Source organism: Babylonia areolata, chromosome 15, assembly GCF_041734735.1.
Source record: "Babylonia areolata isolate BAREFJ2019XMU chromosome 15, ASM4173473v1, whole genome shotgun sequence".
NCBI lineage: Eukaryota > Metazoa > Mollusca > Gastropoda > Neogastropoda > Buccinidae > Babylonia > Babylonia areolata.
Genome location: NC_134890.1, coordinates 16637450 through 16650896, shown reverse-complemented (window position 1 = coordinate 16650896; position 13447 = coordinate 16637450). Strand labels below are relative to the sequence as shown.

General features: G+C 43.9%; 1 protein-coding gene across 1 annotated transcript; it reads right to left on the bottom strand.

The window, feature by feature from the left end:
• Positions 1-661: 661 nt before the first annotated feature.
• LOC143290197 (simukunin-like) lies at positions 662-7214 on the bottom strand. Its single transcript, XM_076599512.1, has 4 exons — positions 6981-7214; positions 4454-4495; positions 3660-3735; positions 662-2792 (listed from the first exon to the last, which is right to left on the bottom strand). Exons 1-4 carry the CDS (start codon positions 7020-7022, stop codon positions 2608-2610), a joined length of 345 nt encoding a protein of 114 aa, XP_076455627.1. The 5' UTR covers positions 7023-7214; the 3' UTR covers positions 662-2607.
• Positions 7215-13447: the final 6233 nt, after the last annotated feature.

The window sequence follows — 13447 nt, the reverse complement described above, 5'->3', positions numbered from 1 at the left end:
AAGGTATAACAAATTGAGAAAAGAATTGTCACATCCTTGCGCCTTGACTGAAGAACCCGAATCGGTTGATCAGTCCGTGAATTCTAATATCATCATTGATGTGATGGGAACCCAAGAAATAATCTAGTCTGGCACCTTTATACATAACGCTTGCGTGTGGGGAGGGGGGTGGTGGAGGTGGGGTGGGGGGGGGGACGTTGGATGAGTAGAATTAGTGTGTGTGTGCGTGTGTGTGTCTGAGTGTGTATGTATGTGTGTGTCTGTGCGCGATGGAGATAAACAGATGGGACCAGTGTGCAATTATGCGCTTGCATGAATGTACGAGTCTGAGTGTGAACACACACACACACACACACACACACACACGGACAGAGGGAGAGGGAGACAGAAGAAGGGAAAGCGAGAGAGAGAGTGAATGAATTAATAATTATTTTCCAAACGGTGGAGGTATCAGCACACTGACCGACTTACATATCTGCCATTATTCTAAGAGACACACAAACATAAATTATACACAAGTAAATGTTGTAGGAGAGACAGACAGACAGACAGACAAAGAAAGACAGACAGAGAGGCAGGTGCACACAGTTCACATGCAGCGTGGAAGACACTCAGTGAAAACACACACACACACACACACACACACACACACCTAACGGAGTTCAGTTCTTCACTCTTTATTTCAGACCAGTAACACAACATGCCCTAGTAGTGACACACACAGTGGGGTACACATGTCCCCATGAAACGGCGGGCCCTTGGCAATGACACACACTGTAGGGTGCACTTGTCCCCTTAACAAAACAAAGCCTAACAACGACACACACAGTGGGGTACACATGTCCCCATGACACGGCAGGCCCTTGGCAATGATACACACTGTAGGGTGCACATGTCCCCTTAACAAAACAAAGCCTAACAATGACACACACAGTGGGGTACACATGTCCCCATAAGAAAAAAAAAGCCTGCAAAGCCTAACAGTGATACACAGTGGGGTACACATGTTCCCATGACACAGCAGACTCTAGCAGTGACATGCACTGTAAGATACACACGTCCGTTTAACAAAACAAAGCCTAACAGTGACACACCCAGTGGGGAACACATGTCCCAAAAACAAAAAACAAAAAGCGTAACAGTGACACACAGAAGGGTATACACATGTCCCCATAACACTACAAAGCTTAGCAGTGACACACACACAATGGGGTACACATGTTCACATAACACGGCAGACCCGAGTAATGCTTTATACAAAGGGGTATATATGTCCCCAGAACACGACAAAGTCTATCAGTGACACACAATTACCACAAAAAAATCAGCAAATCCAAAAAAGCTTTTCAGCACACACACACACACACACACGCACACGCACACATTCATACTGCAGTAATTACACTGGAGACATGCAGGTCAGCGATACACGTCATTCAATCATGGTGGAGAAATGCGGTATACAATGGACCCATTCAAACTGCAAACTTAAAATCCATTCTGGTAGAGATAGACAATATAGTACAGGCACAGAAATGAACTAACCTACAAAACCTTTCAGCTGAAAACATGTACCACTTTCACACACCATTCAAACTACAAGTCATTCCAGTGAAGACATATACCACGTTCACACATCAAACTACAAGTCATTCCCTTGGAGACATGAACACCACATTCACAGACATCAATCAAACTACAAGTCATTCCATTTAGAAGATATGTACCATGTTCATACATCAATCAAAACTACTACATGTCAATCCAGTGAAGACCTGTACCACGTTTACAAACACCGATCAAACTAACAAGTCATTCCAGTGAAAACACGTACCATATTCACACATCATTAAAACTGCAAGTCACTCCATTTAGAAGACATGTACCATGTTCACACATCAGACAACAAGTCATTCTTTTGAGTACGCGTACACCACGTTCAAACACATCATTCAAACTACAAGTCATTCCAGAGAAGAGATACACACCACGTTCACACATACCATTCAAACTAAAAGTCATTCCAGTGAAGAGATACACACCACGTTCACACATACCATTCAAACTAAAACTAAAAGTCATTCCAGTGAAGAGATACACGCCACGTTCACACATACCATTCAAACTAAAAGTCATTCCAGTGAAGAGATACACGCCACGTTCACACATACCATTCAAACTAAAAGTCATTCCAGTGAAGAGATACACGCCACGTTCACACATACGATTCAAACTAAAAGTCATTCCATGAGGGTGTGGACAATAGGGGGGTGCAGACAGTAGGACTGGACTGTTCCGTCGAAGCTCAGCCAGTCTGCACGCTGGGCTCCAAGCTGCCCATGAGCACGGGCATCTCGGTGTCGGGGAATGCCCGGACACATGCCCCCGCGACCCTGGCTCCGTCGTCTGCGGGGCACCCCCCCTGTCTCCACTCCCCCCTCGTTCCGTTTCCTTCTCCCCCGAAGACCCCCCCGCACTCCTCCGCTCTCTCTCTCTCTCTCTCTCCTTCTCTCTCTCTCTCGGCTCCGGGGCGCCCGCGACCAAGCCTGGCCGGACGGTCCGACATGATGACGCACGAGATGACGTGCTGACTCATGACGTCACTTCTCACCGTCTTAAGCGGGGGGCGCAGGTCAGTTCGCAGTTCTCGCGGGCGGCGAAGCGGTTGTTGCGGCCGTAGCAGGCGCCGGTATGCACGCGTCGGCACGACATGGTCAGAGGGTCGAAGTGGAAGCGACGCTGGAAGTTGAGGCAGCGGCCCCGACGGGGTCGGAACAGGCATCGCGCCAGTACTGCAATCACGTATACACATATTAGATATATTTGGCCAGTATGCCCTATGTATGAGCCTATATCACAGAATGACATAAGTTTACAGCTGGACCAACAGCAAAGTGAGAGCTGTGTTATCAATGGTTTCTCCAATGCAATGGGAAATCACTTACAGCTTAGTCTTTTGTGAAGGACTATGACTCTCAAACTAGGAGGCACAATTGCACTAGCTCTTAGTGCTGCAGCCTAGGGGGCTAGCTGGCCTTTGGGAACCATCCCAACGCCGACTGTCCTAAAACCCCTCTTGGCCAAGAAAGTGGGTATGTAACTTGGGCAACTCTCCCCACTATAATCAAATTCTGGCCCAGATACTCGGGACAACAGTTACCTCCTCTGCTGTTCTGATGGTCATTGTCGAAAACGACTGACTATCATACATACATACATAAGTTATTTACTTATCAATATTTACACGCGCATGTGTGTGTGTGTGTGTGTGTGTGTGTGTGTGTGTGTGTGCGCGCACATACGCTTCCATGATCAGACATCACAGTCGTTAACTCTCTCTCTCTCTCTCTCTCTCTCTCTCTCTCTATATATATATATATATATATATATATATATATATATATATATATATATATATATCCACGCATGTAATGATAACGATTTCTCTTTACCATTATCGTTGTCATCATTATTTTAGCAAACATTTAAGAACTGAAGTTTTCTATCATTAACCATGTTATGTATGTTTCAGACACAGAGAGAGAGAGAGTGAGAGTGAGAGAGAGAGGGCGGGGAGAGAGAAAGAAAGAGAGAGAAGAGAGAGAGAGGGAGAGAGAGAGAGAGAGAGAGAGAGAGAGAGAGAGGGTGAGGGAACCTACCACAAACGTTGTTGTGGCGGAGTCTTCTTTCTCTCTGGTTGGAAGCGACACAACGTTCTCCCGACTTGCATGGCGGCTGTTCACAGAAACAAAATCTCATGTCATTCATGCTGCCGCTATACACATTAGTTAACCTAAAACTCATGCTACTCGCACGGCCGCTGTGTGCATATGCATAAACTCATGTTATTTACACGGCGGTTGTACACAACAACAGCAAACACTCATGTTTATTTGCACGGCCACTGCACACAGATACATAAACTCGTGTTGTTTAAACGTCCACCTTACACATTATAATAATTATCATATATACATCTAGTATGTAACTCGCAAGACCTGTAATCACAGAAGCTGATATGCAGCTTGAATGGTAATCTCTCTCTCTCTCTCTCTCTCTCTCTCTCTCTCTCTCTCTATTTGATTTGCTCCATGTCATTTATTTATTCACACTTATTTCATGTATTATATACATATGTATGTGTATGCGTGTGTGAGGGCATGGTGTAAAGAAGCTTCCAGCTTATCCATTCTACCCTCAATAAAACATTTGTCACTCGCTCTCTCTCTCCATCTAACTTTCCCTCCAAAAGTGCATTTGAGTTATGACAAATACTACGATTTTTTTTTTCGTTTCGAGTAGTATAGGTAAGTTGCGCGCACTTGAAGATATCCTCTTCTTCCTCAGTAATATGATAATGATATTACAGATTACAATAATAACACTACTAATACTGCTTCCACTACTTGTACTAATCATCATCATCATCATCAAGATAATAAGCTCAACTTACGTGGCAATGTCTTGCTTGCACAGCGAAGTCAACAAGGATAACCTGGAACAAACAACCAAAAAACAATACGTCAGTCATTATCAATGTATGACGACATGTGGAGGATGCGATATGAATGAAAAAAACAACAGCTACATCATAAACAGTGGTAAGCTGAGGGAACGATTCTGTCAGTTTTCTTTTTTCTTTGAGCACCATCCCCTCTGAACCATAACCCTTTCTCTTTTAACCTTCCCCTTTGAACCCTAACCCTTTCTCTTTTAACCTTCCCCTTTGAACCCTAACCCTTTCTCTTTTACCTTCCCCTTTGAACCCTAACCCTTTCTTTTTTTTTTTTAATCAATCTTCCCCTCTGAACCCTAACCCTTTCTTTTTTTTTTAATCAATCTTCCCCTCTGAACCCTAACCCTTTCTCTTTTAACCTTCCCCTCCGAACTCTAACCCTTTCTCTTTCACCTCTCCCTTTGAACCCTAACCCTTTCTCTTTTACTTTCCCTTCTTGACCCTAACCCTTTCTCTTTTAACCTTCCCCTCTGAACCCTAACCCTTTCTCTTTCACCTCTCCCTTTGAACCCTAACCCTTTCTCTCTCACCTTCCCTTCTGGACCCTAACCCTTTCTCTTTTACCTTCTCCTCCAAACCTTAACCCTTTCTCTTTTAACCTTCCCCTCCGAATCCTAACCCTTTCTCTTTTAACCTTCCCCGATGAACTCTAACCTTTCCCCGGTCTCTTTGCGCACCTTGCCCTTTGAACTCTGTTGGTTCTTTGTGCACCCCTTCCCCTATGAACTCTAACCTTTCCTTTTTCTTTATGCACCTTCCCATATGAACCCTTTTTTACCTTTACCCTAGTCTGCCAGTGACAGGGATAAAAAAGGACTGGTTCAGAAGGCAATGGAAAAGCCCTATAGCGATGGGGAGTGGTGTGGAAATGGAGGGGTGAGGAGAGGGGGAGGAGGGGGAGCTGGATCCGATGGGAAGGAGGAGCCAGTGTGTGGCGTGGGGGGGGGAGGGGGGTGGTTAGGGAAGAAATGTGTGAAAAGGGCATGAGATTCCAGCAGTGTGACAACTGAGCGCCATTTGTGGAACACATTACTCAGCGCGCTGTCACATTACTCAGCGCGCTGTCAAGTGAAGGAAGATCACTTGCTACCAACCTCAGTTTGGACCAAACAGAAGACAGCATTTTTCATAAGGGCGGAAGAGGGAGAAAAGGAAAAAAAAAAAGAGAAAAAAAAAAAAGAGAGAGAATCGTCTGTCACTGCCAGTCAAATATGCCATCCTCCGTGCGAGAGAGACAGACAGAGACAGAGGCAGAGAAAGTCAAGAGTTTGGGGTCAAGGGTCCGTCTATTTCAGGACACAGGCACTGACCTGTCATCGGGGAACTCAGTTGATATCATAATTACTATAAGACCATGAATACAACAATTGTTCGCCGCGCACCGTAATTACCACAATGAACACAACTGTTAGCACTCCACAGTTAACACTATGAAAACAATGGTTATCTCAAGTCCGGGGCACGATCTCCACTGCATTAATTCAGCGACATTATCTATCTTGACATATTTTACATTCATTCCCTCCAATGACCTACCAGTAATCCATGCTGATGATAATGAATCTGGATATCAAATTAAAAAAACCAAAAAAAAACCAAAACAACAACAACATCTGGACGATTCTTCAGCAGTGACGATAAATATCGGAGGTCATTGGCAGGTACACACACATTTCCTTCATCACACAATGTAAAATTACAACTGATATATTTATGCCACCCCTGCTCCCTCCCACCCCCACAACCCCTAAAAAAAAAAAAAATAAATAAAAATAAATAAATCAACAACAACGTTTTTCCAAGACTTCTTCAAAAGGTGTATTCTCACGCGATAAACAACCAAGAACAATAACTCTGGGTCGAAATTTTGAATTGAGAACTTAACAGAATTAAGAACTAAACAGAAATAAATCAAGATGGAAGGAATTAGAGAACGTGAACATAAAACAATAATAAACGCAAGAAAATACACAAAACCAAAGAGTGTGGGGCAAAACAAAAAAAAGAAAGATTTAGAATACTACTACTAATAATAATGATACTACTACTACTACTACTACTACTAATAATAATAATAATGATAATAAAATTAAAGAGTAGAGTGCAAAAGATAAACAAAAGAAAATGAACAGAAAACCAAACCAATAGAAGACGATACAACGAAAGACAAAAAGAGAAAAAACTAATAAGAACAAAAAAACAAAAAAAAAAACAAAAAAAGAAGCAAAATTATGTCAGTATTGTGCTATAAACAAAGTAAAACTGTATCAATAATTTGCTTACAGAAAACAGCAACATTAAAAGAAAGAATCAACAATGCATTTACAGTGCTATTGTGAAACTAAAACAAAAGTTACAAAACAAAAAAAAAAACCAAAGAATTTTGTCGCTTAGAAGGCGTGTGTGTGGTGTGTGTGTGTGTGTGTGTGTGTGTGTGTGTGTAAGTGTGTGTGTGTGTACTCACAGAGGCGAACAAGGCAGCGAACACGATGTTGAAAGTGGCCATCTTTCTTGAAAGTTGCGATGAACTCGGGACTTAGTAAAGCTGCGATGAAAATTGACGGCAGAGTCTCTCCCAAAGAGTTGGTAGTTGCGAACTGAATGAAGTCTTGTCAAGTCAGTGGCTGTGGCAGCGGCTGGTTTCTTCAAATCTTAAACGTCAACAGTAGCGCATGGTCAGAGAAGTGTGCTGGTGATGAAATCATAGCCCACATTTATACACTCACAGTAACCCCCCCACCCCATCCCACCCCACTCCCTCCCCACAACAAACCCACCCCTACCTTCCCCGACAATCCCCCCTACCCCCAATTCCCCCTTCCACCCACCACCCCCCCTTCCACCCATCCCCTCTCCCAAAAAGTAATAATAATCCCCACCCACCACACTTCCACGCCTGCCAACACCAATGACCTCTCAAGGCCTCCATGACTCCTAACCTTGTGCGCATGCGTGAACTTTGAGTGTCTAGGTTGGGGTCAACTGTCGCGAAGGTTTCTTGTTTTGTCAGACAGTGTCGGTTTGTTCAGTTTCACGTCCTCTGCCGCTTGCAGCTCGGAAGTTTCGAAAACGCCGTGTTAGTGTGCTGATGTTGAAAAACAGGCAGGCACTGTCACTGACAAGATACACTGAGCGATTGAGAGTCAGCATAAAACAAATAACAGTCGCAGGCTCTGTCTTACGAGAGAACTGAATTTATGGGATGCTATCAGGTTTCTTCACATCTACTTGGTAAGGGGGAGGCTATTTGTGAAATTCTTATTATATCTCGAATCTTACTTTACATGGTCATCACCAAGAAGGAGAGGAAGACGAATGAGGAAATGAAGAACAGTTTTATGTTTTGAGCATACCAATCAGCTCAAAGAGCTTTTTCATGAAACCCTCAGAGACATACCTCAACAAACACACGCATGGGAGTACACACACACACACACACACACACACACACACACACACACACACACACCACACACACACACACACACACACACACACACACACACACACACACACATGCGCGTGAGTATGCGCACGCAGAGTGACCCCTTTTCTCTGTCTGTCTCTGTCTCTCAATCTCTCTCTGTGTCTCTCTGTCTCTCTCTCTTCGTCAGTTTCTCTCTCTATGTGTCTGTCTGTCTGTCTGTCAGTTCTCTCTCTCTCTCTCTCTCTCTCTCTCTCTCTCTCTCTCTCTCTCTCAATGGCGTGATCCTGTTCAATACTGCTCATCATATCAGTTTGTCAATCAGTTTGTTCAGTCAGTGATTATGTGTGGGTCTGCAGAAGAGACGATAGAAAAGAAGCATCTTTCAATCTTTCTTGTTGTCCTAGGTCCATTCCATGAAATGTCAAAGAAAGCGCGTTGCATAGTGACATGTTTGTCAATACTATCTTGTTTAACTCTAAAGACATTTCAAAGTTGAAGAGGTCAACATCACGATCCTGCTTTAGCCTATAGAAACATCGAAAGTTACAAGTGTGATAATGAGAATTTGTTTTAAACCCACAGAAACATGAAAGGAAGCGCCGTGTACTTTTTTTTTTTATAATGGCAGAGAGAGAGAGACAAGACAAGACAAGACAAGACAAAGATTTTAATGTCCATTCAGCGTTACAACGCCCTTCAGACAAGGGGGCAAGAAACAACACGCATTCTTGTGAAGACCTCAAGAAATTTGCATGGTCAATTTGAACTATAAACACCGATGCGCACGCTCGCTTTCAGACAGAAACAAATTCATTCACGCACGCTCACTCTCGCGCAAGGTCGCGAGCGCCAAGTCGCAACCATCCCTGTCTGAACTCCCCTCACACCCCCTCACACCCTAGATTGTCACACACACACACACACACACACACACACATACATCACTCACACATCCCACATACCCACCCATCCTCCTCACCCACAATCACACACACACGCACACACTCGCGCGCGCACGCACGCGCGCGGACAGAGGATCATCTTGAGACGAATTCATAGAACGTTAAATGCTGTCACAATTAATAATTTCCATTTTCTTATTTGCATTGCTTTTGCAATGAATCCCGCAAATTCTTTTAGAAAAAAATACGTTGCTACATGCACAGAGAGAGACAGACAGACAGACAGGCAGGCAGACAGAGAGAGACACAGGCAGAGAGAGACCATTATATCTTATTTTAACCTGGAGAAATACCAAATGAAGCACGTAACCATTACGCCTCTGTCTGTGTCAGACACACAGACCAGGCAATGATGATGAAATCAGACTGTTGCCCTGAGCCAGACACAGCCACCACCACCACACACACACACGCACACACACACACACACACATTCACTGGCTGCACCTACTTCCATTCCATTGCACCGTACTTACCCCGCAAAACCTGATGCACTCACATGAGTTTCTCAGAGGAATTGGTGTTATGTATGTTGCCATGGCTGTATTTCTGTTATTGTTGTTGTTGCTATTCTGGTTGTTGTCGAGGCTGTCTTACTCTTTTTGACTCACTTGTGGAAGTTATATTTAGTTTGCATGTCTTTGGTGCAGATAGTAAAAAAGGGAAATTAATCTGTAATTAGTGCTTTAAACTGATCTTTCTCATCTCAAACATTAACATTATGAAATTATACTCAATACATAAAAAGCTTGTGTGTTTTACTCACAGTGTACAGGGCTTTCACTATGGTCATTCGCCCAAGTGGTCTTTTTCGGAAAATGCTAAAATCAGTATGACGAGTGGACATTATAGATGTATTGGCTGAGCCCTGAAGGTCATGGGCAAAAAATCCATTGCGTACACATATTTATACATATTCAAAGCGCTTGCTCATGTTCTTCGCGAACGCGAACGACGCCATTTTGTTTCAATCCTATATTCAATGGACAATACACGAGAACATGTAATGGAAAGTTGGAGAAGGAGACCGTTAAATATTTATTCAGAGAAAGATTTGTGAACGCCTCATCACTTACTGGATTATGCCCCAAACTGCCATAAAAATATCCACAGAATCAGTCGGAATTTACAGTTAAAAATAATAAACCATGAGAGTTAATACCCTTGAATTGATGAAACGTAAAATTTTCCAGTCTTGACTTTTCTCAAAATGAAGTCCTTTTCACTTCACACGTCGTTTAGAAGTACTTGTACTTGGCTCTGCATGTTATTAGTTTAACAAAATACTCAGTTTTCATATCAACTTTAAAACTATGAAACTAGAATGAACATGAAAGAGAAATTGAATCGACCGTGTCAACCGGGTTAACTAAACTTGTACATCTATCTAGATCCAGAGAAAACGGCTAAATGTTGCAGTGTGATTGCGGCGATAGACACGTCTCCTTTACCGCGGACATCAAAAGAATTTTTAATTGCCCTTAAAGATTTTTTGAATGCCCAAGATATACCAGAATAATATGATTTAAGCAGCGTTCTCATTGCGAATACCGCAATCGATTTATCGCCCTTTAAAAAAGCAATTTTAAATTGTATATTTTTGAACGTCAGTTAAGGAGCCACGATAGTGTAATGGGTAAGACAGTTCCTTCTCACCCGAACACGCGGGGTTCCAATCTGCCGTTAGGACATTTTTTTTTCTTTTTCTTTTAGCCCGAAGCTTTATAATAACAAATACAGAACACATTTTAACGATTAGATTTTTTTCAAAGTGTATCACAAGTGAGTCTTGAAGGCCTTGCCTCTCTTGTTGTTTTTTGTGTTTGCTGTTTGCTCTTGTTTTTGTTGTTTTGTTATTTTCATAGGGTTGTTTTTTTTGTTTTGTTTTTTAAACTGTTGTTGTTTCTTGTTGTTGTTTTTGTTTTTGTTTTTTGTTTTGTTTGTTTTTTGTTGTTGTTTTTGTGTTTTTTTGTTTTTTGGTTTTGGGGTTGTTGTTTTTTTGTTTTGATGAATTGTTGGTGTTTTGTTGTTGCTGTTGTTGCTCTTGTGAACAAGTTAAATGCAGAAGAAGAAGACGGCGACGAGGATATTGTTCATTAATCAATGTAAAGAAATGTCAAAGGAAGCGCCTTGGACTTGTTTTATGACAGGTTTTGACAATACCATTCTGTTTAAACCTTAGAACATAGCTGCCATTGTCATTGTTTACGTTTCGTTGTGAGTGTAAACAAAGAGCGTTTACCACCAACAGTACGGTACACAGGCATGCACTGGCAGCAGTGATCCCTTTCTCGACGTGTGTGGTGTGTGCGTGTGTGTGTGTGTGTGTGTGTGTGTGTGTGTGTGTGTGTGTGTGTGTGTGTGCGCGCGTGTGCGTGTGTGCGTGCATGCGTGCGTGCGTACGTGCGTGTGTGTGTGTGTGTGTGTGTGTGTGTTGACATTTGGCCAGGGGCATTTCCAGTGCGGAAATTTTCCTCTCACTCCCCAAAAGGGCACAGCGTAGTGGGGGCGGGGTTTACGGGGTCAGGGTGCAGCGCGTGGCACCTTTGTGTGTGTGTGTATATGTGTGCGTGATGTGTGTGTGTGTGTGTGTGTGTGTGTGCGTGTGTGTGTGAACGAGAGAGAGTGGGGGTGGGGGCCTCACCACCAACGTCCCCCCGCCACACCCAGTAGAAACATTGCAAGTGCTTGTTGGCAAACAGTCCACCCCCACCCACCCATCCACTTCCCTACACCCCACCCTACTTCCTTTTTTCATTCTGAAACGGATCGGCGCGCGTAGCGAGTTCGCATTGCAATACATTCAGCCAATCAGCGTTGGGCTAGACTGAGAGAGCGCGCTGTTCACGAGCAGACATGCGCAGATCGCGTGTTACACCCCAGTTCGTTGTTCCCGCCACTCATTTACATAAATTATTGAGGGACCTGACGACGGATCACGTGCTACAAACACAGCGCGGTGGGTTTCAGCGCGGGTCACTCATGCGTGACCCCCTTCCTCCTTCTCCCTCTCCCCCCCCCTCCCCCAGCTATGTCCGTCATGGCGCCTGGCAATACCCAGTGCTGATAGATAGTTTTGAGGGCCTGATGTTAGCTCCCAGAATGTCAGTTATTCTGTGCCGCCCAGTACTGAATAAAGAAGGAGGCAGAATGGTTAAGACCGCGGCTCCTTTGCCAACAGAATTAAGAGTCCGCCGAAAGTGTCCTGGTTCGAAACCCGTTCGTCTGACCCTTTCTCCCGTGCAGGTTTGACTGGAAAATGCAACTGAGCGTGTAGCAATCATTCCGAGTCGAATGAAACGATAATAATGATAATAATGGATACTTATATAGCACATAGGCTATCCAGAAATGTGCTCTAGGTGCTTTACAAAAACGCTTTGTTAACATAAAACATTACATCTATGTTACATACACACACCAAACGGACTACACACACACGCACGCACGCACGCACGCACGCTCACACACACACACACACACACACACACACACACACACACACACACACACACGCATACACACATACACACACACACAGACTGCGTACATGCATTTTAACAATACATGTGTATCTAACAGCTACCCTGACACATACGCACACATAGGTAGGCACAAGCTTACATAAACGCACGCGCACACAATACACATTCATATACATGCATGTAGTACACATACATATGTATACATACATAGTCAAGCACAGCTAACGCAAAGGAAGTGGACCTGCCACAATTGAACTTATTGCTGAGGGAAAAGGTGAGTTTTGAGACGAGATTTAAAAGATGCGAGGGAATCAGAATGACGGAGGTTATCGGGGAGCTTGTTCCACGATACACTGAAAGAGGTTGCTCCGCCGGTGTGCTGCAAGCACTTGGTGCACTGAAAACAACAACAATAACAACAACAAAAACATGGCAGCAACGGAGAGCAGTGTTGTCTTCTGGAAAAAAAATTCTGTAGAAGAAATCAACTCTGATAGATATACTGCATGTACTAGTACTCAAGGCCTGACTTCTTCTTCGTTCGTGGGCTGCAACTCCCACGTTCACTCGCATGTACACGAGTGGGCTTTTACGTGCATGACCGTTTTTACCCCGCCATGTAGGCAGCCATACTCCGCTTTCGGGGTGTGCATGCTGGGTATGTTCTTGTTTCCATAACCCACCGGACGCTGACATGGATTACAGGATCTTTAACGTGCGTATTTGATCTTTTACATGCATTTACACACAAAGGGGGTTCAGGCACTAGCAGGTCTGCACATATGTTGACCTGGGAGATCGTAAAAATCTCCACCCTTTACCCACCAGGCGCCGTCACCGTGATTCGAACCCGGGACCCTCAGATTGAAAGTCCAACGCTTTAACCACTCGGCTATTGCGCCCGTCTCTCAAAGCCTGACAAAGCGCGTCAGTTGCAATTGGGTAATGCTGCCGGTCTGGTGTCGGATGCCTAGCAGATGTGGTGTAGCTTAAACCAGTGGATTTTTTCCGGACGCAGTGACGCCCCTTTGAGAAATTGAAACTATTCAGCACTCTC